The following is a 24,240-nucleotide window of genomic DNA, read 5'->3' as shown; positions in this document are numbered from 1 at the left end:
AAGACTTATGGATTTTTATTAAGAATTATAAGTTAGAGTACAGAAAAGCTGAACACACAAAAAAAAACTTTCCCAAAGGAAATACAAACAGCCTGATCAAATTTGTAAAATATCCTCACTTAGCTCTCAAAGGCTTGATCATTGTGTCAATATTTTCTCAGTCCTTGGAGATCTAAAATAAGTTTAGCAAACACTTTTCAGGGTATACAACAGTTCCAGGTTCGCTCGTTGGGCAACACTCGACAGAGTCGCAGGCAGCAGCTGATGGTGGGCTCATACATCACTATGTCTGGTTCTCTCTCGCTTTTTGTTTGCTGTGCAGGACGAGTGAACAGTGAGGGTTTAGGACTTTTAGCCAGAGTTTTCTTCGTCACACAGCCCAGTTCGATAAGTGCCTGTGGAAGAGACAGAAAGAGTAAAAACACAACCATAAAAAGGGTCAATTTTTGTCTTTGATGCATTTCATACAATGTTTCCAGCAGTCTGAAGGCTAATCTCTTGGCTCACAGGTATTCTTAACAAAGTTGCGGAACTTGTCATCTCAAACTTTGAACATGTTTAATATGGGCACATTATCTATATGACAAAAAATAAGGAAAGACAGCTCTTTTATAGCAATGCTAAAACTGTGACAAGCTAAAGAGTGCTAAACGTGTAAAAACAAGTTATCCTGCGATGTAAAACGTTTTAAGAAGTTCTTCCTTTGCCCTCATCAAACTTGTCGTAACTTTTATATTTGTCATTTTTCATGTTGTGTATACTGCCCCCCAAAAGTTGGGATGCTGCAATTTACAAATCTCATAAACTACTTCCAGCTAATTAGGTTAATGGGCAACAAGTCAGTAACATGACTGGATAAAAGAAGAGCATCTTAGAGACGCTCAGAGTTCCTCAGAAGTAAGGACAGGAAGAGGTTCACAATCTGCAAAAATAACGGTGTCTACAAATTGTGGAACAATTGAGAATGTTCCTTAATGCCAGATTGTGAAGACGTGCATAATGTCATCAATCTCTGAAAATCAGTACTGGTTATCGTGTCATCCACAAATGCCTGTTAAAGCTGCATCACGCAAAGACGAAGTCACGTATGAATATGACCCAGAAATCACAGCTTCACAACTAACTTAAAATGGACTGAGAAAAAAAACGTTCTGTGATCAGATAATCACAAATTTGAAATTTCTTTTTGGAAAATATGGACGCCGCAAACTCTGGACTAAAGAGGTTAGGGACCACCTCAGCAGCTTGTGCATCTGAAAAGGCAACATGAATGCTGAAAGGTATAAACAGTTTTTAGAGCAGCATCACGTCTTTTTCAGGGAAGATCCTGCATATTTCAGTAAGACACTACACTGCAGACCAGTATGGCTTCATAGCAGAAGAATCCAGGTGCTGAACTGTCCTGCCTACAATCCAGTCTTCTCAACAACTGAAAACATTTAGAGCATGGAACCAAAAATGCAATAAAAAAAGCCAGGACTGCTGAGCGGCTAGAATCCTCCATCGGACAAGAATGGGAAAACATCCTCTCCCAAAAGTCCAGCAGTCGGTCTCCTCAGACGCTAAACGGCAGCAAACAACTTTTCTGAGACTTGATCTATTTCACAACTTTAAACATTTGATACCTTTTATAGTGTGAATAAAATCTGGGTTTATGAGATTATCAAATCATTGCTTCCTGTTTTTAAAATCACGTTTTACACAGCAATCGTGTTGTGTCTGCTATTCAAAGATACAGGCATATTTTTAACATTTAGGCATGGATTTAGTGCCGCTATAAGGCTGACTGGTTCATTTTCACTACTCTCATCAGTGCACTTGCTCAGCCCAGCAACAAACTGTCACTACAGAAAGCATTTACCTGCTAAAGGAGCTGATAGAGGTCAGAAGGGAGACTGAATATTGGACGTGTATGACTCAAATGCTCAAATAATGGGAAGTCTATTTTATCTTTAGATCCTTTAGATTTAGATTTCTAGTGTTTGTGTGTATGAAATGTTGATACACTTAGACAAAAAAATAAAAAACTAATAGATGAAGTAACAACTACTAGACTGGAATACCTGCACAAGATCCTGAACTGCCACTGGCTGCAGCAAATCTTTGTAATGCTCTACCAGCGCCTGGTGTGTCAGGCCGGGCTGAGACATGATGTGGTAGAGAACAGCTTCCAGCATGCCCTTACACACCTGCCGGTTCACCTTACCATCAACCAAGCGCCAGGGCCGGCTGATGAAGCTGGTTTCACTGGATGCAAAAAGGAGAGAGATGAAACTTGGAATATTGATGAAGGGAAAAACGAAAACCTTGGTATGATTAAATTTGGTACTCACGCATCAGTATCGGGGCCTGTGGAGGAAGAGCACGCCTCATCGTTGTTCTCATCGTCTTTCCTTCCTCTTCTCAACCTCTGCTCATTCCTGTTATCTTGTCTTCTCTCTGCGTCCGTCGTCTTCTTCCTTTCTGCAGCCTGTTTTTCCTCCTCCTGTATCTGCTTTCCTCCCTCCTCCTTCAATAACAACAACTGGTCTCCCCCCGATTCATCTGCCCTCTCCATCGGCCGTTCCAGTTGTTCCAGCTGTTTCTTCTCATTTGTTTCTTGGTTACTCGGCACTCCGTCCACATCCTCTTTGTCAGCGACGTCCTCTCTATCCACAGCCAATCTTTTCGCCGGTGGTTCTTCCTTCTCCACTTGGAATTCTCGGCTGCACCGCTTCCGTATAAAGGGGATGGTTTGCTTCTTCTCTAAAAACGGGTGTGACGCAGTGGATGACTGAGACCAGTGCTTGGAGCTGACAGTAAGAAGCCATGGTCCAGCGAGCTTCATGAGCACCCAGCGGACACTGAGACTCCCAACTTTTACCACCTGGCCTTCTTCTTCCAACTCCTAGAACACAAACATGTTGCTATGAGTCACTGCCATTTTTAATACTTTTTACAAGGTGATTCCTCTGTAATTATTGCAGCTTCAGTGTTGTGTAACATTTCAACTACATATCAAGAAAATTAGAACAGACTAAAGAAACTGAATGAGTTGCTGTGGCTTTCATCATTGGAAAAAGGTGCGTAATGTAAAGCCTGGCTTAGGCTCCTGTGGGGAATCCTAGTAGAGACATACAACATAACCTATTCCCTACCTACCTAGTGTCTGATGTTATTGCCCACATTTATGCTGGTGCATTATGTGTAATAACCGTGTCCCAGTGCCAGTTTATAGAAGGGAAAAAAAAAAACTTTTTCCCCTCCTGGGTCTCCACTTTTTGTTCCAGTCATTTTTTTTTTTCCAGGAAAAACATATTTGCTTCTATTCCGATAGTTTCAACTCGAGGAATTTGCTGGCGTTTGGGAATCTTTATATTATACTATGACTACTATTCCTTATACTGAGAGAATGATTGTTATTCTCTCACTAATAAATTCAAAAACTGGTGAAAAAGTAGTGCACAGAATGAACTGATGGTGCTGAACGACATGTAGTTCCATGGGGTTTGCATTTATGACATCGCTACAGTGTAGATTTCCCATTGAAGCACAATGAAAGCAGTAATGCCTAGAATTTTAAAACATCCTGAGGACTTGTCATTTTTCAGTTCCTGCAGTGCAGACACGCAAACAAAGGGAGAAATCCTTAAAGAGTCATAAGAACGATGACGAAGATCCTGTAGCAGGAAATAAAATAAAACAATGCAGAAAACACATCGTACCATAACTTAGACACCAAATCTGTTTTCTTCACCCTTCACATAAGGATGTTGCGTTTAGATTTTGATTTTTACCTCCATGTACTGCTGCAGCTTCCTGCTGCGTCCAGACTGCGGCTCCAGCAGGTTCGCGTGAGCCTCGAGAAAGTCATAAGCATCCCAACCTCTTTCACCAGCTTCATCTAAGCTCCTCATGATCTGGGTGCACGCTTCAATGTCCCGCGGGGTGTATCCCTTTTGCTTTACAAAGCGCCTGTAACACTCCTCCACACTGGGTGGAGAAAAGGAGGCTGAACGGACAAAGGAAGTGAGGTTGGAGGGCAGAAGGGATGGACCACATTTTGTCAAGTCCAGAGGTGGAAAGTCTAAAAATGAAGGAAACAGAAAATAAAGGATTTTATTTTTGAACACCAGACTCCGTTTGTATAAAAGTCTAAAATGCGGTGGCTCTTACTCTCTGCACTGAACAGGTTGTGAGCGGGCGTGTTGCGCAGCTGCAACCTCATAATACACGACTCCATCACAATGCTATCATTGGTGTTTAGGTTGCGCACTTTTACTAGAAAAAGAGAAGAACAAACATAAATAGAAATGCAACATCCTTTAATTTTCTTAACACAGAAAACACCTACAAATTATATTACTAGCAATCAACTGATGCTACTGCAGGACTGCTGCTAATAAACACAATGCTAGCGACTGCTGTCCATGAGTGTGTGAAAGACAGACAGGACCAGCTTTGGCGTTGCGTTTGTCTTCCATGTTGTTAAAACCCTTATACACCAATCAGAGAGGGAGAGAAACTCAATTCCACCCCAGTGATCCATTTCAAAAATGAGCGGCAAAATCAGAGACAAAAAGCGTATAAAACCCAAAATACAATATGACATTTTTGAATCTTAAGAAGTTGCTCTACTCATCTGGATTTTTTTGTGAAAAAAAGAGGTTGTTTCTCCGAAGATTTTCTAAGATTCTTGATCGAGTTATAATTGTTTACAAAACAATGAAACGGCTCAACGATCACAAAACTTTTCCACCTTTGTCCATAAATTATAAGCCACCTACCTACCTCAACTCTCTTAAGACTTACAGTTAGGCATGGATCATGTGACCCTGAACCCTCCTTTAGTTATACTGTCTTCTTCACTCACTATGTGTTTCGACACCACTCTGTATTTAATCATTTGTTATTATTAATCTCTGGTGTGTGTCTTTTTGTCATGTCTTTGTTCCCTCACCCCCAACCAGTCACAGCAGACGGCTGTCCCTCCAACAGACAGCTGTTGTGCTGGAGGCTTCTTCCTGTTTAAGGAAGTTTTTCCCTCCCACTGTCGCTAAGTGCTTGCTCATAAATGGTCATCTGAATATTAAGCTTTTTATTTCTATTATTGTCGGGTCTTTACAATAAAGCACAGCGACTGTTGCTCTGATTTGGTGCTATATAAATAAAACAGTTTCTCCAAATATGGCAGGAACTTCACTGAAGAGTGTGTAAACTGTTTTAGAACAAAATGCACTGACATAAACTACTTGCCACTTGCTACAAAACTATTTTGGAAGTTTGCTGACAAATTGTTCAATCAATCCAACAAACTTTCCTTTCAATCATCCACCAGGTATTATTACACAGTAAAAGGTTTCTAAAGCTTTACCGATGCCCGGGGTGCAATATCCTCGCATCATTAAGTACTTGGTGTGCGAAGCTTTTTGTGCCTTCACTTGTTGCCTTTTTTTCCCATCGTAATCGTCACCATCATCGTCATCCTCCTCTTCTTCTTCTACTAGTTCTGCCATACTGAAAAGAAAAGATTGTGATTTTTGTAAATCGGGCTACAAATAATTTTTTTATGTTATCTGTTTGTAAGCTTAATGAGAGCCCACTGTACAGTTCCTTCTAGCTAAAAACTGGATATATCTGTACAACTTAATAATAAAAACTACTTTCTGATTTTGCTTTTACTTCAATGTGTTGTCACTACTACACTTTCAACCTGCTGTTGTTTATTAACACTTCAAGCAACATTTCATGTGTTAAAGATGATGTACATATCTTAGCCTGAGATGCTTTGAAACTGTATAAAAGTCATTACGGTGCTGAATCCTTATGCCTCACCTCTTCACTACATCCTTGTCCACCAGGTTGCTGTCCACCACCACCATCTGTTTAGGTATGGAGGCGTACACATTCAGCAGTCCTAGAGACATCAGGCTGAGCGAGACCAGGCAGGCTCCACCCGGGGACTGGAGAGAGAACTTGAGCATGTCCGACACATCTGGAGGCTCGTCTGAAGCTGGAGGTACCGCGTTTGACGTGGCCGACACTCCTGGAGCCTCTTCACCAGATCCAGATGTGGAGCTGTCGTCAGGCTTTTTCTGCTCATCCGGCTTGCTCGAAACATCAGTTTTCTCGTTGTTCGTGTCAGCATCCTTTAAACTCTCGTCTCCTTTAATTTCACTTTGGTTGTCATCTCCTTCCTTTGTGGTGACATCTTTTGCCCTTTCCGGCTCACTCGCTGGTCTGTCAGCTTCTTTTCCTCCATGTTCTTTACTTTTGGAGCCTGTTTTTGTCTCCAGCACTTCCTCTCCATTCTGTGACCTGTACTCAGTTTCGTTGTAGAGTGCGATGATGGGCCTGTCATCATGCGTGCCATTGTCAATTAGACTCCTTAAGAAGCGGAAGGAATCGGTGCACAGGGAATGAGGAAAACGCCATGAAAAACACCTATAAGGAAGGAGAGGGGTGGTGAAAAACTTCAGGGGGCAGTAAGTAGTGCAGGAAGAATTCACATACTGGACTACTGGATTTTTATTTTATTTTTATTATTCTGTATCCACCTGTACGGTTTATGGATGCAGCTTATTAACCACGCTTGCTAGCTTTAGATGAATATCTTGAAGCTTTACCATCTTCACTTGTTTCTAGGAATCCACCACATAATAAAAGGGCCTGACACCGGACACAACTGGCTAATGAATCACTCTGGATTTCCTGTAAGCAGTCAAATGCAAACAGAAAGAAAGGGCTGGAAGGTACACTGATCCCAGGGGCACCCCTTCCTAAAGGGTACTTACCATAACATAGTGCACATAACTATTTGTTATGAAAGCAGCCTTTGTGTGAGAAATTAAAAAAAACCAAAGACGTCCAGGTTTCTAGACGAGTTCTAGCAGTTACAAAAATCACCTATAAGTCCTACTTATGAGTGCTACTTAGGTGAAAGTGGCTACAGCTCTATTCCAGCTAATTAATCAACTCATTCATTCAGACATACAGTACATTTGGAAAGTGTCCATTAGTTATAATGTAGTTTCTTCTTCCTTTGTTTTGAATACTTCTGATGAGCAAACAGTGGAGCAAATAATATGTGGAGGACAGAGGAGGAGCCCTGGGTTACCATGGTAATGAAACAGTTAGTAAAACGTTCCCACTCCGTTCTCTGTAGTGTAGCACAGCGGTCCCCAACCTTTTTTGCGCCACGGACCGGTTTATGCCCGACAATATTTTCACGGACCGGCCTTTAAGGTGTCGCGGATAAATACAACAAAATAAAACCAGTACCGGTACCGAAAAAAAGAAGATTTATTCAGGAAAACCGAGTTAACGATAAAAACGATAACAAAATAACGGACCGGTACCGGTCCGAGGCCCGGGGGTTGGGGACCGCTGGTGTAGAACGTTCACTCCCGACCAGCTACCAGGATCGAGTGTTGTTTCAGTGATGCGCGCGAGCGTATCATTTCTCAATTGGTCGCGTACCTGAAGTAGGACTGGGACAGCTGGTAGGACATGGGCAGGATGGGCAGCGCTCGGTTCTTCTTCGGCCCAAACTGCTGGCTGATACGCCGGCGGTTGACCAGACCCCTCTTCCTGCACTGTATGAAGACTTTGCACAGAAGCTCCTGGTCATACTGACTGTACAAGTGGAAGATCTACGACAGAAGTGAGACAAATAATCAAAGGACTGAGCCTTAAAACATGACACAGATCTACTTATTAAGGGAATTTAATTCTATATAAAGCTTGATTACACTTTTTAATGATTCTTTTTGTTTGAAGACATGAATAAAAAATATTCTTTACAGATAAACTTAGTTAAAGGGAGATTTTATGGAAAAAAGGACTAAAACTGAAGGTTGGCTGTACCTGAAAGGATCTGGAGGTTTTCATTTGATTGTTGGTCATGGCCAGAGTGCTCTGGATCAAGTTATGTAACACTACAGAATGAATGTCGTCTGTGCTGCAGTGGAGACACACAAACAAACAAACAATCACTTACTGCCATAAACGTTCACATTCTAATGTAAAAATCTTAGATAACCTTACCTGTTCAGAGTGTCTTTGTATGGGAGCTTTTTCCCGCTGTCTATTGCAGAAACCTTAAACCTGTTTAAAAAAAACAAACACTTGTTAGCTTTACACTTAGCACATATTGTATGTCAGCACATCAATCTTCCAGCTTTTTACCTCGAGAAGAGCTGCTGTTTGATGTCAGGGATGATCAAATCATGAGCATTGACAATAGAGCTGAACTTCTGTCTGAGCAGCCGGATATACTCTGAGAACACTTTGGCACAATCCTAAAAAAGCACAGACAGAAATATTACACTTTCAATTCACTTAAATAAATAAAAATAAAGAAAATGGAAATAAAAGAAGAACGGCAAACACATACCTCTGGTTTTTCGGGATCAGCAGGTTTCTCCTTCTCCAAAAGACTCATCAGCGACTTGTCCTGGTACACTTCAGCCAGGCAGATCCTGCAGCAAAATTCCACGAGTTTCACGAATGACTGGATTTAAAAGTATGTGTTTCTTTGCTATCTGCACTCACCTGTAGTTCAGAAGCGTCTGAGGATTTTTCAGGATGTATCTTGAGCGACGTCCAACGGCAACTGACGTTTTATCCGATGATATCTCAAACTCTGCGTGGAGCAGGTCTCTCACCACGCAGTGAGGTACAAACTGCCTTTTTAACTGCAACACATGGCGTAACGTGCAGCACGTTTTGGAGGACGCAAGTGCGAGAAGGTGTAAAATTTAAAAAGATGATTGAATTTCTGTGCGTACCTTGCTGTTGAGCAGGTCCGCAGCCACACAGCAGAGCATCACCAGTGAGTCTTCCTGTACAGTCCAGTTGACTCTTTGTCTGGTCATCCGTTTCAAAGCCTGGTGGTCCGTCTCATCGTGTGCAGGAGTGCGTTTCTTGGGCTCTTTGATTATGAAAACACATGTTTTTCCTCACATCCAGCAGACACATGATTTCATTTTTAGGTTAAAATGGACACTTTGTACCTTTTTTCTTCTTGCGTGGAACTTTGACAACATCTTTCTTGGTTCTCTTCCTCTTCTGCCCCTTTCCTCCAACCACCCGCTGGTTTCTGGATGCTGGTTCTATTCCCACCTGGTTATCAGTGAATAAGAATACAAACAATAACCTCCAGACAGTCTAAATAGATGTCTTTGAGCATTGATCAGTAATTAAATAAAAAGAAACAACACCATTACTGCCTTTGGATATTTACAATACTGGACATAAAAAGAATGAGCAGGTAAATAATTATGTTGTTTATTATATAATAAAGGCCCACATTATGATTGTACTCTCAATTTGATTAATAAAACACATACTAACCTTATGAGCTTAATTAAACATACCTGCTTAAAAGCTTCTTCAACAAAGTTAGAATTATTACTTTGTGTTAGCGTTGTGACGTACTAGATTATTAGACCAAATGTTGCACTGCTGCAACAGCGTTTCTATTCTTCTGCACATCCCATTACTATTAAGACTTGGCTGAAGACCAGAAACACCCCCACTGTTCAACAGCTTCCTCAAATTGTATGTCGGAAAAGAAAACCTCTGAACATTGTTCATTTTCAGCAGGCAGGATTTAATGCAGGGTTGTTGAGTAGCTTTGAACTTATTTAATAGACACAATAAAGTGGAAGATGAGCATATGTTAGAGTTAGATAGAAAATCCCATACCTGAACTTTTTCTGCCATCGCTGGCCGCTTGGATGTGACATAACGCGGTGTCGCTGTACCTCCTGTTGTAGAGATTTGTGGTTAATATAAATGTAAAAAGCTCCACGAGCAGATGTGACATAGCTGATCACATGAAGTGGACAAAAGAAAAGAAAACAACTCACCAGCTTTAAGCGCAAATCTGAGAGCATCTTTACTCAGGAGGCTCTTTAGTCTGGTTTTGTTGTCCTGTGCCTCTAAACCAGATTGCCTCTTAAAAACAAAAAAACCCCAATATGTCAAAAATGCCAGCATGCATTCAACATGCACATGACTATCTGTATTGCATACTGCGTTTGTACCATGTTAACAGAAAGCAGCTGATTGGTCCAAAACCAGTTGCGTTTAAGATGACCAAAAAATTCAGAGTCCAGTCCTCCTGCTCCTTTACCGTCTCCTGGTATCAATCCGTCATCACGCACTTCAGTACTGCCCCTGTGTGTGTTTGACAGATGCACATTCATCAGAGTGACTTTAAAACACTGCGTATGAAAGGTTTCTGTGCTACTGTAGTACTGTAACTGCTTGAGTTAAAGTCAGCTTTAATTGAAAATGAGAAATGGAAGAAAAGAAGCACAGTGAATAAGAACCCAGCCACACAGAAAAATGGGTGCTCTCTGACTGGCTGACAAGTGGCTGCCGGGAGTCGCTAGTGTGAAGCTGGTTGTAAAGTGGTATAGGGTTGTTAGCAGTTCAATAGTTTGCATGGAAGTTGCCAACTTGTCTGCAAACACTCGCAAACTACTCACCAAGTAGTGAAGTAAAACTTTACATTTCTTTTGCCTTCAAAGTTGGCTGCTGTGGTAAGGCACAACTTTTACTTTAATAAGTCACAACGCGATTTATGATGCAGCACCCTCTTTAAAACCGATTTCACTCGGCGACAGCCAGGAACCTTCATATCGTTTTTTTCCTCCCTTGCAGCCAGAGGGAGAGAAATCATTACACACGTACTTTAGCAGGTACGCCATTCCTGCGAAAACGTGGCGTTCTTGCACAAAAGAAGGAGTCGTTTCCTCATCAGTGGTGTTCCTCTTACAACGAACTACCCCTAAAAAGAACATTTTCAAACAGGGACATATTATTATTTGAATAATTGCCAGAGCAGTGCGTGCGTTTTATGGTCATGTATGCACGTACCCAGTGGTGTGTTGAGGCAGACGCACATCAGGTCAAACCAGTACTTTTCCAGGTCATCAGCAGTGTTGAAGACGTAAGGGCGCCTTTCAAACGGTTTTTCAGGGCACTCTGTGACCAGCCAGTAGTGAGGCTCGGTGTTGGTGGTGTCAACAATAGTAGCATTACGTTTAAGATACACAAACACCTGGATAATTGAATGGATAAAGACATATTAATGCATAAAAATGCTCCTGAGCAGCTACATTTACAGTCATTGATAAGTAAGATTTTTGTGAAGATCAAGCAATTTTTACAACCTTAGAAAAAACCTTAAAAATCAAAAACATATAACATGCTTGTATTCCTTTTAATAGTCCTCGTACGCTTACACGTACTTTACTGTTTTAAGGTTTTGTGTACCTGGTCCTTCTCCATGAACTTCTCAATTGGACCAAACTGCAGAAGACCCATGTAGACCAACTTTAGCAGGTTTTCATGAAATACAAAGATGTACTTCCTAAAATAAAAAAAATAAAAAAACAAAAAATAGTCCATAAATGCTCACTTTCAGGTCCCAGATGTGGCGTGTTACCGAGAGGACAGAATGAAAATCACCGTTTATAAAGCAGCTGTCTTCTCATTCGTGCAGGCAGCGCTCTCACCAGATGATGTTGCTTTACAGGATCATTGAGATATTCCTCCAGTCCTTCCACCTGCGGGCACAAGTTAGCAGTGTTAACTCAAAAGAATGGGTCGTTCACTGAATTTATGCATGGCACTGTAGTGGTACAAGTGTGTTTAGGAGCACAGCATCTCAGCCATGAAGCAGCAGACCACATAAAGTCCCAAACTGGAGTTTAGCCAAGTGCTGAGATGCACAGTGTGTAAAAATCACCAGCACTCTGCAGACTCAGTAAGCGCAGAGCTCCAACCCTCCTCTGGCATTAACATCAGCACAAGAACAATACTACCGTCCATATAGTGCATCTCAAAGAACAATAACAGGGCTGATGTTTGCCACTTGAAACTCAGAGAAAACTGAAAGACGGGATGCTTTTAAAATATGTGAGCACATTTTTTAGTATTTACACAGTATTAAGGTAACTGATCCACAAATACCTAAACATTGCACTACATCTGCCACAAAGTTGACCCGTTCATCTTTTCAGAGAAAACATATTTTCCACTCCACACTAGCCAATGAACTGCATGGCCTTTTTTTCCCCAAAAACAAAGCTTCACACTCACCTTATAAGTAACTTGAATAATTTGCACAAAAACAGAAAGAGGCAAACAGAGGAGCAGGTCGCCCACCATCGCCCAGCCGCTGCTGTACTCCTCGTGAACACGGACAGGAGGGATGAATCTCTTCCAGGAGTCTTCATCGAGATAGACTATCAGCGTCACACAGGAAATAAAAAAGGTGAACCAAGGACATTAGCTGGGAAAATGCAAAACTTCCACACCCCTGTAGACAGAAACAAGAAATCCAAATGACATTTTCATTAGAAATGCAAGTATACATGAGGCTGTCTCACCTTTCATGTCAGACTGAGAGTAACTATCTTTTTGCTCCTCTCCTTCATCACCAGATGCCACTTCCATGTTAGATAAGCTGGAGTCTGCACTTTTCCGGCCGTCACATCCGGTGCCAACACTGTCAGACAACGGTGTTGGTCTGTCTGCAGGTGTAGAGCTTTCTGCTTCTTTCAGATCCTGTTGTGCTTTGCTGTCTGCGGGTTTGGCAGCAGGACTGGAGCCGTCTGCGCCGCTTGATGATTGACTGGTTGAATCAGAGCTGCTGCAGTTGTGTCGGAGCGGATGCCCATAGATCAGGTACCAGAGGAAGGTATGCATCATGCGTAGACGATGCATTTTAGGCTGGAAGCCATAAGTCTTACTCAACCCTGGAACTATTTAAAAAAAATAATAATAATAAAAAAGTGAGTCAAACATTTACTGGAGACAGATCTGATTTAGTATACACAACAGCATGATCTTAGCATGCCTGCTCAATTTACTGAATTTAAAAATGTTTTTAGTCTCTTCTTATTTTTGACCATCTGATGAACAAAAATGTATTTTATGGTTAATTGGCTCCTAATTAACAACAATAAACCAAAACAAATGTAAAAAAAACATCCACAATTAATACATTCCCTTGTTAGAAGAGTATTAAGGAAATCATGAAAATAATGTTTATTCTGCCAGTTTGATATAGAGCTTGAATCACATGATTGACCCACTGGGAGAAACTATTCGTTTTTGCTCATTTCTGTTCTTGGGAATAGAAATCTGTGGGAAATTAAAGTTGTCTTTTTGTTGTGGTATAAAATCAAAAAACAACCTCTTGTGGGCTTGAAGTCCGGGTCATCATCGATAATTGCTTTCTTTTTGTCAGCCTCCTTCTCTTGTTCTCTGGCTCTGTCTTCAGCATGGCTGAGGGACAGAAGAAGAATACCAAGGGCACAACAGGCATAAGCCAGTGAAACACAGAAGACAACACAGAAGTTCACATTCTGGTATAGAAAGATCTGAATACATAAACACAGCAATCAGGCAGGCCGAGTGATCATTACCAAGATCAGAAGTCCATTTAAATCTCTTCACATGTCAACAAACACCAGGTAACAGTAAAGGCACTGAGTACTGTGCAAAAGTCTTAAGTGAGCCGATATTTCTTTGCATTTTGCTTCCATTGTTCTCCAGACTTTCTGAATATGGTAAAATGGATCTTTCAAAGTTTTCCTTTAGACATTGGCTGCCTTTTTGCTCATTTACTCTTAACACTCAAGGATAAACAAGGCATCAAACTCAAGGGATGAACCAGTGTTGTGTCTACACATAACAGATAAATTAGCAAAGAACCAATTTTAAGTTATATTTAGACAAAAAACACAATTTCTTTTTTAGTTGTATCTATGGGAAACACCACTTTCCTCAGTTTCACAGCCATTAAATGGTGTTTTTGAGAGTCACCTTGTAGAGTGTTAGCTGAAAATACCTCGGCTTGGTGTGCAGCATGTCCTAAAATAATTTTTAAAAACTGGACAAGTGGAGGACAAAAGAAAAATGAGGGTTACCCCAAGTAGACGTTCAAGGGGGAAAAGGTCAAAGGGAAAAGGCGGGAAGACTAAGATATGCCAAATTACACACGAACTGGACTGAAAATCAGTGGCAACAGATCTAAATTTAACATTTTTTGAGGCAGCATTCAGCCTGTGGTGATGGGATCTCTTCAAAATTGATGGAATAATGATCACTGATCATCCAATCTCATCATTGTTCAGAAACACACTGACACCCGTTTTAATAAAGCACTGCCACTACTTTCCATTTTCCTAGTAAAATATTTTTTTAAAATGGAGGGGTCACGTAAGACATTAGGACAGCTCAAACATCCGGTTGTTTTTGTTTTTTTAAAAATGTGACTTATCTTTGATTATGTGCTCACCGTAACACTGCTGAAGAGCTGGAAATTCTGAATCGGACCTGCTCAATAACCTGTTTGACTCTGTCATCGTTGGGCTGAATGGACGGATGAACAATCATTTCAACCTACAGGTGCAACAACAGACACACACATCAGGCAGACAGAGGAGACTTTATATATGACTCCATAAAACTCCCATCTTGCCTGTATAGAAAGGCAGAGCAGATGTGATGTGTTCACGTACCTTCCTTGACATCCCATCCTGGACAACAGTGGTCGTGTATATTTTAAGCAAGCCTTCTCTAGCGAGACTGTGGACGAGACGTACGATAGTCTTCTTGCAGCACTTTGAACTGACACCGTCCTGTTTCTCATCATCATTGATCATCTTCTGCAGCCTGTGGAAAGCACAGCACGCTCACACTCTCTTACCGCGCATTAAAAACACTTTGAACTTGAACTATTGCCATTTCAGACAAACTTACTGGAAAAGACCTTCTATGATTCTGAAGTTGCAGACAGCCTCAACTATCAAGTTCTTCCTCCTTAGCAGGCGGTACGTCTCGTGAGACCTCTCCCGAGTTACGCTGGCTTTTTTTGGAGAGGGAATACTTTTAACGACCACTGTGATGGGTGCCGCATTATCAGCTGCATTTGGTGTCTCACTTTGATGCAAAGAGCTGGCATCAGTTGAACTGGTTTCTTCCTTTTCCTCAACCGGAGCTTTGTAGGAGAGAAAGGAAATTTCACGGGCACATAATGCACATCATCATCATCCCAAAGAAAACTATCAAAGTTATTTCAGTAACAAACAAAGAAAAGCCATAAAAGGAGAAATTACAATTTGGCAGATGTTTGGTTTTTTAGGGCTATAAATAAACTGGTAGCACTTTTCTTTGTTAGCTAGGTTTCTGCACCAATTGTGTACCAATTGTCCAAAGCGCACCTGAGCAGGACTTTCTGAATCACCCAACAAAAAAATTCCTTAGGCTGGTTTTAAAGCCCAACCTCACATGTAAATAGAAAATACTTGAAAAATGTCCTGAACTAACAGTTGGTGACCCCAGCTGTCTCCATGTGTGTTGAACATTAATCCACGTCTGCACTCAGAGAATGTGTTTCTCCTGCTTTTGACACTACGCCATCAGATGCATATTTTTACACTTTCATAACTGTGACTACATTTCTCTATAAGGAAGTTTGTAATTATGCATACATAAGCACATTTAAAATAAATGCATTATAACAGCAGGAGCACAGAAGAGCCCAAACAATTTCTTAAAACTGGATCGCCTGACTCTGCACCTTCTGTCACCTTCTTTCAGCTTTATTGTGAAATTCTGCTTCTGCTTTAATGTCTACAAACTTTTTTCATCTATACTGTTATTCTTTATTGATTTCATCGCCACCCTGTGGCTCATTTGGAACAATCTCAGACCGCTTTACCTGGATTTGGGGAACAAAAACAATCAAACAAAAAACCCTGGTAAAATCCACTTTAGGCTTCAGTCTTCAGCCTGCTTGTTAGCAGATCACCATGTTTGCTATAATTTCCAATTACAGATGCTTGTTGAGTTTGTGTTTGCAGACAAGTCAGCGTCTTCCACGGAAACTAGTGGAGAAACCTGCTAACAATCAAAGTGATCGCAAGGAGGTGTGACCAGTGGTTGCCAGTAACTATACGCAGACAGCAAAGCAAATCTAAATCAAAATGAATATTTACTCGATGTTTTAAGTTTTAATTCAAATGCACGCGTTTGTAAATAAGTATTAGTTTGATCTTTCTCCAACTAGAAAATATACAAAAACATTTTTTACTTTATTTTAATCTACAGCCAGAGCTCTTCAGGTTAACATGTGGGAATTACCTGTCACAGCACCAGACACCGAGTCGGGTGTCCTGTGAGTCGCAGGTTTGCTGCACACTGAAGTTTCGCCTGAGAGGTTCCAAAAAAAAAACAAACTCATCAACATTAAGAGGTTATGATGTGGATTTTACCTTATAGAGATTTAGTATCTATTCTGAAATCAGCAAAGGTGTAATGACTGCTCACACTCAGCTGGCGCACTCTGCATGACAGGAACGTCAGGCTGAGTGTGCTCTGCTGTCATGCTGCCATTTTCCCCCGTTGTCTTTCTCCTGGCTCCTGAGTTTCCCCTCGCTTTACTTTCATTTCCATCCAGCCCTTCCTCTCTTGAATTTCCTTTCCCGTCTTCAGATGTCTGCCCCCCTTCCTCTGCCTCTTTGCTTCTTCCCTTGACTTCTTTTTTATTCTTCTTGGCTCCAGGAGTTCTGGAGCTTCCTTTCACTGGCGCCTTTGACGATGACGGCGTTTTAGGGGAGGTCAGTTCTGCACTTGACGTTTGAGGTGCGGAAGAAAAGAGCAGCATCTGCCGCTCCTGCTCTTTAGCGAACAGCTGGAGTTGATTGCTACTGCTGACACACCTGCCAAAAGATGTGAGCAAAAGATATTTTTAACGGCAGGATTTAGTGCAAAGTGGCACGAAAATAAGAATTTAAAGGTATAATTTATGTATTTAGGGTTACAAACTTATGGCTGATGAATTTTGTAGTCCTCTGCCGACCCTCATCTTCCATGAATCCCTACAGAGCGAGGCAAAACAGAAATTTACAATGTAAAACAAAACTAAGCAACACTAAACGACCCACTGCTTTGGTAGATTGCTGCGGCATATCATTTCCTGGTATGAAAAGTCAAGACAATGCTGAAGTGTCGGCTTATAGATCTATGACCTCATTAAACAATTTCCTGATGAGTTTATGATCGCAGTCAGTACTTGGAAGTTTTATTGAAAACAACGCGATATTCAGTTTGTAATTTTTGTTCCTCGCTTGAATCAAGAATGAGATCATGGAGATCATGGAGATCATGTCCTCTGACTCAGAGACAGGGTGGGGCATCATTCGAAAAGGGCTCAGAGCAGCTGCTACTCTTTGGATGACAAGCAGAAATGATCCTGGGCTGGCAGTTGTGATGTCAGGTTTGGCATTTGAAAACTTGGGGATTTACAGTTTGTAGCTCACCACAAATAAAAAAAATAATACCAATAAAAAAAGGAAAAAATGAAAAAATTTAAATAAATATGCAATCCTCCAATCTGACACCAAATAAACTTTCAAGTGGGTATCTGATCGTCAGCACATGTGCCATTAATAATAGCGTTAGGAAGGACGTTGTTTGTGGCGGCTGACCTCTGGTCGTGTGGGTGGGAAGCCGAAACACATCTGACAATTGAGTATACCTCCAAATAAGCTATCCTGGTCATCATTACTGCTTTTTCTATTTTTAGCCTACGCACATCAATCTTTTTTTAAGAGAAGGGCAGAAAGAAAGAAAGAAAGAAAGAAAGAAAGAAAGAAAGAAAGAAAGAAAGAAAGAAAGAAAGAAAGAAAGAAAGAAAGAAAGAATAAAAGCATCTGCCCAGACGTCACCTTGATCAACCCATCTTTCTCTAGCCTTCGCCAGAGCATGCGAGCTTCCAATTTGCTGACGTTCAGTCTGAATGCAATATCACGCTGGGGGATGCCCTTAGTGCCAGAGGATAGTACTGCATTACAAGAGAAAAAAGACAAAAGGCAACAGTTAACACAACACTCGAGTGTTCAGCTGATTACGAGCAAGACAAACAACTTCCTGTGAGACTGAACAGAAACAAAGTGATTTGAAGGTAAAATGCAGCCTTCATTAGAGAGTGCAGAGAACTGCAGTCTGTTATTAACTGTCCTGCTGCACTTTCTTGAGTTATGAGGACTAGTGATGAACTTCAGAAACAACAATATTTGTTGCCTTATTTACACCTCACTGTCTTCATGGAAAGAGATGACATAAGAATGATATTGTACATTTCACGAGAAGATTACGCTTTAGCACAAAATCAAACTATTAATAACAAATTAAGTAGTAACAATTTATAATGTAAGGAAAAAGGCCTGAAGGAGAATTAGTCCTCTGCACCTTTGGACACTGAAAACATGGTTCAATGTGGTGAATGTCACCATGGAAACCGAGGTTTCAATCCCCCGTAAAAATTAAATCTTATTTTATCGCAGAAACCTTAAAAAAAAAAAAAAAAAAAGAACTTCGCAAAGAAGGAAGGCAATATTAAATATTGCATGAGATTTTAACTGTTGTAGCAAAACCAACGAGTTAAAAAGAGCTAAATGGGGTAAAAGCCCTTTGCTGTTGGCTCAGTACAGCTGTGATCACGCTCAAACATCAAAGCTCAAGTCTGCACCTTCATGCAACGGTTTGGAGCACAGACAGAAAAATATCGCTGTGTTTATGGAAGTGTTAGCTGTTACCAGTAAAAGCATCAAGACTTCATTTTTCTTTTGTTTCTTAACTTAAGGAAAAGATCAAACATACTGATGTGATAGGCCTGTGTTAACAGGTCCTTCTCCATGATCCGGCCCTCTGTAAGCAAACACCCTCTTCCTGCTCCACCATCATCATCCTCGTCTTCATCGTCATCGTCATCTTCCTCAGTCACACCCTTCTTTATGTATGGCTTTAACAGCCTCACACAGCGAACAGTCACTTTGGAGCCTGAGAAATAAGTAAAGTAGTGTACTCTTTTTTTTTATGTTTAAATTTTAGTAACGCACCAACAAAAAAGTAATTTTGAATACTCCAAAATCACTTCTTCATGGCTCTTTACTTTAGAAAGTCAAGCAGTGACAGAGTTGTTTTTTACCTCACCACTAAACATGGAATGAAGACTTTTGCCAGGCACTGAAGGCCAGGCAAAAACGTGTGCATATACATCAAAATATCTGAGAAACTAAACACACAGAAGCAGCAACTCTGTAAACTGCACATGAAGGACAAATAAGACGTTGATTATATCAAGAAGCAGTTGAGTCATAAGCAATTTGTGTCTGATTTCTTGTCTTTCTGATAGGTCATTAATATCCAAATCAAGCATATGTTGTGGTGCACTCATGCACTGTGAGGCTTATGTGGTTTTTCAGTGTTGCATTACCATTTTTGTTGGTGCGGGGTCCAGCGCTGGGGTCCAACTCCTCCAAAGGGAATCGGCAAAACTCGATCAACTTGGACGCTCGCATGTACTTGAATAGACGCAAGTAAGTCCTGTCGTCCACGTTCTACGAGAAAAACAGACAACTTTCTACCACAAGCAGAAGGCTAGACAGACAGGGGCGACAGAAACTTAGAGGGATACTCACAAGCTGTTCTCTGAGCATGATAACTGTGGAAAACTGATTCGGACACTGCTGGAGAAAGTTGGACATGACCTCCATCAGTATATCATACTTGGTCCTCCTGAAAGACAAAAACAGGAAGCAGATGTGATAAAGCCAACACACAGATGGATGCACCTAAATTTTAAAGCTGCAAAAACCGTGCACAGATTTAGGTGGTATCTTTATTGCTGAGGTGACGTGCATAAGACAGACTCTCAACTGAGGGTCCAAGGACAGACGATGTTTTATTTCATGCTTTTCTTTTTCACTGATGATGCTAAACCAACCATTCCCGTTTCTGCTTTTGATGAGATAAAATGTGAAACACAGAGCACAAACATACCTGTTTACATGGAAGCGTTTGAGCAGCAGAAGGATGGAGTGCTGCTGCTGTCCGGTCTTCATTCGCCTGACGTAGGACTGCATGGTGACCAACTGGTATCGGACAAGAGACTTTCTGAAGTAATGAAACTTTCTTGCATCCACCCTGCTCAAACACAACACTGACTGTTAGAAGGAGGACACCTGAGTGCAAGCCAGTCTGTAAAGGAAACACAGAACAGTGATGGAACCGTGCGAAAGGTGGGTTTAAGTGTCTCCTACTTGAAAGAGCCTCCATGTAGATCCCTCTGCAGCTCTCCTTGCCATCGTGCTCGGCCCACTCTCTCCAGCACGCAGTAAGAGTCGCTGCCGAGTTTTACATCAGGATCGCTCTCGCTGCCAATCAGGGCGCGGTATCGCAGACACTGTGATGCCACGACAACCAGCTTTCTCCCGTATCTTAGAAGGAAGAGAGAGAGAAGAGGAGAATATGTTACTGAAAGACTTTGAAAGCACAATAAAGGACAAATACATTTGCTAATTCCACAGAGCATGTTAATCATCACAGGGGGGGGGGGGGGGTTATGAAAAATTGCATTTTATTGATGTTTTGTAGGCATAACCATGTGATGCTAACTTTTCTGCCACTTAGGTCCTGTCTGCAACCATCTAGCAACCACCAGTCATGTGGAAAAATTAGTATTCTCCAACAGGTTGGGAGTGGTTGCTGCAGGAAAATCATTGCCAATGTCCCAGTCATGCAGGCCTGCAGACCAGTCGTTGCCCCTATGGCAACCACTTGTCACTAGGAAATCTAATAGCAACCAAAACAATCAATAGGAGGTTTTTAAAACAGCACCTCTGATTTCACACAACGCCAACCACTAGCAACCGGTATTATTAATCACATCCAATATAGCAGGCAACTCTGAAGCACTGTGCAAGTGACATTGTATGAGAAATCTTCAACAAGCAGCATATTTAACCAGATTTAATTCCAGGTAGGGTTTTGTCAGTATCAGCGCATCTCTGCAAACCTTTCCAAAGCCTCGTTCAAGCTGACCAATGGGGTCAGCGGGGACTTGGAGCGGACTTGCTTTGTGACGTCTTTCCTCGTTTTGAAGAAGGCACACGAGCCCTGAATCCCATCCTTGTTTTCTGGGACAACGTCGATGGGGTAGATGTCTTTGGGAGTGTCCGTAAAGCTGTCAGTCACTTCGATGCCTGTCTCTGCATCAATGTCCTTAAACCTGAAAGAAACAAGAGCAACTCCAAACATAAGGAGATGGCAAAATAACACATTTATTGCATTAAATTTCAATGGTAAACTTGACCCTGAAAGAAAAATGCTCTTACAACTACTACTACCTCTACAAACTAAGGTGTAATATTAATAACTATCAATATTTACACTAATAAAAACAAAAGAATTCACTTCCGTTCAACCATTAGGAAAGTCCAAAACTTTTGTTAGGATGTCCACAAAAAGAGTTTACATCAGAGTTGTCAAACAAAAGGCTCGGGGACCAGAATAGGCCCACAAAAGATTCAAATTTGGCCCACTGGACATCTTCAAAGCAGGGAAGTCATAAACCTTGGATGTTTTGAGTTTTACAGGTTTTCCTACTGATAATCACCTTCACCATGGAAATTCATACAACACCAAGGTAAATAAGAAACAGATGAATGAAGAACAGAAAGTTCTTGTTTTAAAACTAATGCAGAAATTTATTATTTCTACAGTAGGTTCACAGTTTAAGAAAGAAAGAAAGAAAGAAAGAAAAGACATTCTGTCAATTAACAACAATTTTCCATGTTATACATCTTTCGCCATCTTACAATGCTGTGATTGCAGCCATTCCCCAACTCTCTGTGAATGGTTCTCATGGCCATTGATCAGTAGTCTTTGATCAGTGGGTTTTGGTCAGTGGTTGTTGATCAATGGTCATGAGAATTTGCATAATTATGATTAAGGAACTGACCTCCCAGCCCATTGTACCTTCAGTGGGCTGGTTTCAGTCATTATGCAAATGTACTGTTTATAAGATTTGGGGAAACCTGCAGTCAGCTGAGACTGAAGAAGTCACTTGGATGAGTGACGAAACGTTTCTCCCAGAAAACGCTACGTCCAGATGAACAGAATCAACTTTTGGAGAGTTTCCATGTTATAATTACAGGACAGCCTGTGCAATTAATTTCTTACAATGAAGGAAAACTGAGTTATACTGTTCAAATTGCACTTTTGTTCTTATATTAAGATATCTCAGGGATTAAATGTGTAATTACACTTCTTTACAACAACAGAAAAAGGAATTTCACTGATTCGGCTCACTTAAGATCAGCATGGATTGGATGCGATCAATGGTGCAAAATGACTTTGACATTCCTGGTCTACTTGCTTTTAGGTAAAGAGCGCACAGCTAAATGTTGTTTTTAAAGGATCAGTCCATTACCACCAGTGCTATCCAGCTGATGTTTCAGGTCACTAAAATCTCAGGAGTCACTGATGAGGTTAAGATGACTAATCTTTTTCTTTTGGTCGAACAAAAGAAATCAATGGAGGATGACAACAAAGGCTTGAGAAATTTACAGTGGGAGATTTTCTAACACAGATGCACACAGAGGATTATTAAGTGCATCACAACCTGGTTTACTGCAAGGTTTAAGATGGAGTACATAAAGTGCAAGAGTGTTAAAGTGTAGGAAAACAACAGCCCCACTCAGAAAATAATTGTTCCGCCTGTCTGTGAACCATCGTGACAAATCTGAGGATTTATTTACTTGTTGTGTGGAAGCCTGCCGTTTGTTTTAACTGTGTTAAAACTGTGAGATCCCTTATGATATCTGTGAGGATGAGAACGTCACCTGTCGGTCAGCACGACATCCTCTCTCTCCTCCGGGAGCTCGTAAAACAACAGCTCGCTGTTGATGATCAGTGACTTCCAGATGAGCTCCTTGGTGCAGTCGTCGAGCTTGAGGGGAAACCCGGGCTGCCTGTCTTCCAGTCGTATCCACAAAGTCGGAATGGTTATCCCGTCCAGCCCTTCCAGAGCCACTTCATCCACAACTATACTCAGCAGATCCATTCCGTGCTATTGGCTAGCTAACATGCTAGCTCACCGGCAACTATCCTGCAGTCTGTGCGCGCGCTATAGACTCGTAAAGTCACGGGATGTGACCGGAGAGCTCGCGGGCTCAGATATCTGTGTTAGTGGCAGAATAAATAAAAAGATTGATTTAGAAAGCATTACTTCTTACTTCTACTACGTCTTCCAGCTACTTTGTGTCCGTGTACGTCCCTGCGTCATATTTAAACTTTGACCTCACGTTGCGTGATTAGTTGGGGGAAAATGAAATCCACCAGGGGGCGTACAGGTACAGTTTCTGAATGAGCTTCATCGACGCACTGGCATATTTTGAAAAAACAAAAATTAAAATAGAATAACTCGAAAACATATTTGCTTTACAGGAAAGTGAAAATTTTACAATTATGTTCCCATTTAAAACTTATTCTGGTTTTATGTTGAGCCCTGGCATTTTTTATATATTTGACTATTTTGTGTATTCCCCCCGCCGCCTTTTTAAGTACTGGTGTTGGTAAATTTTGAGGTATATTGTATATTAGCCATAATTGAACCTATATTGTCCTCTCACCCAGTTGGACAGTTTCCAGATTTGAACGCCTTGAAACAAATTTCTGTCTGCTTCACAACCCTTCCCAGCGGATGTCTGCATATTAATCAGCATATTAATCATGCTTTTCTTTGAATATACACTCTTTCAGCAGTCACTTTGTTTTTAAGTTGCTGAGTAACCGCTGCAGTTTGTTACACCAATATTAAATGGCCATTGTTTTATTACTTTTTGTAATTGCTATAAATTGACCTTCTATTCATTGGAAAGGTTATCTCTTTACAACACAATACTCTGAGCCGATTACTCGAAAATAATAATAATAAATATGTACCAGTCAAGCATAAGAGTTTATTCATTTGAGACAGCGCGACAAACGACGGTGGTATATTTGGGGGGTTTCTGTCAACTTAACTTACAACCTTTTTCCTTAACTTGCTGTTTTTAAATATTTTTTTAAATATTTTTTTATTCAAGTGTTTTGTGTTGTGTGTGACTTAAATCTGTTGAATTTATCTGACTTAATTTTTTTTTTTTCAAACCTGACATAATCTAATTAAGTTTGTCCAGCAATTCTCCTTTTCCTTTTTAGGTCATGGAGACCTAACTCCATCTGCTGCTGAAGACGGTGCGTCACATGTGACACCTGTGGACATGAAAGCGAAGTGGATGGTACATGACATTTGGTAAGATGCTGAGTACATTAACTATATGCAACAGAAAGTTATATACATTTACACCCACATCCCCTGTCCACTGATGGAACAAGTATTGATATTGG

The 24,240-nt window shown here is 41.0% G+C and overlaps 1 protein-coding gene across 2 annotated transcripts; it reads right to left on the bottom strand.

Annotated features, from left to right (window-relative positions):
- On the bottom strand, window positions 1–23,136 carry gtf3c1 (general transcription factor IIIC subunit 1). Of its 2 annotated transcripts, XM_084931914.1 has the most exons (39): window positions 22,692–23,136; window positions 20,864–21,076; window positions 20,109–20,285; window positions 19,849–19,992; window positions 19,488–19,584; window positions 19,283–19,406; window positions 18,667–18,846; window positions 17,733–17,848; window positions 16,831–16,883; window positions 16,333–16,724; window positions 16,147–16,215; window positions 14,764–15,001; window positions 14,523–14,676; window positions 14,300–14,403; window positions 13,193–13,284; window positions 12,384–12,758; window positions 12,094–12,239; window positions 11,461–11,558; window positions 11,266–11,362; window positions 10,867–11,050; window positions 10,681–10,777; window positions 10,029–10,161; window positions 9,852–9,939; window positions 9,688–9,749; window positions 8,994–9,102; window positions 8,769–8,911; window positions 8,533–8,675; window positions 8,375–8,459; window positions 8,167–8,279; window positions 8,026–8,085; window positions 7,846–7,939; window positions 7,459–7,631; window positions 5,815–6,423; window positions 5,354–5,496; window positions 4,156–4,260; window positions 3,777–4,066; window positions 2,334–2,887; window positions 2,064–2,247; window positions 1–395 (listed from the first exon to the last, which is right to left on the bottom strand). In XM_084931914.1, the coding sequence occupies exons 1-39, from the start codon at window positions 22,910–22,912 to the stop codon at window positions 198–200; spliced, it is 6,657 nt and encodes a 2,218-aa protein (XP_084788040.1). In that variant the 5' UTR covers window positions 22,913–23,136; the 3' UTR covers window positions 1–197. The 2 variants fall into 2 exon arrangements, with proteins under 2 accessions (XP_084788040.1, XP_084788041.1); XM_084931915.1 differs by lacking the exon at window positions 18,667–18,846.
- Between the last annotated feature and the right edge of the window lie 1,104 nt (window positions 23,137–24,240).

This window comes from Perissodus microlepis, chromosome 6, assembly GCF_051167445.1.
Source record: "Perissodus microlepis isolate ML-2025 ecotype Zambia chromosome 6, ASM5116744v1, whole genome shotgun sequence".
NCBI classification, from domain to species: domain Eukaryota; kingdom Metazoa; phylum Chordata; class Actinopteri; order Cichliformes; family Cichlidae; genus Perissodus; species Perissodus microlepis.
The sequence above is the reverse complement of the archived record's forward strand: the minus strand, read 5'-3'. Positions and strand labels throughout refer to the sequence as shown.

Bases quoted from the DNA above. Each gene is read 5' to 3' on its own strand.
- gtf3c1 (XM_084931914.1), bottom strand. From the start codon at position 22,912: ATGGATCTGCTGAGTATAGTTGTGGATGAAGTGGCTCTGGAAGGGCTG. The intron at 16,884-17,732 runs GTGACGTCTGGG...CTCGCTCTGTAG, and splicing joins AGAAAGATGGGTTGATCAAG to GGATTCATGGAAGATGAGGG. The intron at 11,559-12,093 runs GTGAGTGTGAAG...TTGTGCCCGCAG, and splicing joins TTATTCAAGTTACTTATAAG to GTGGAAGGACTGGAGGAATA.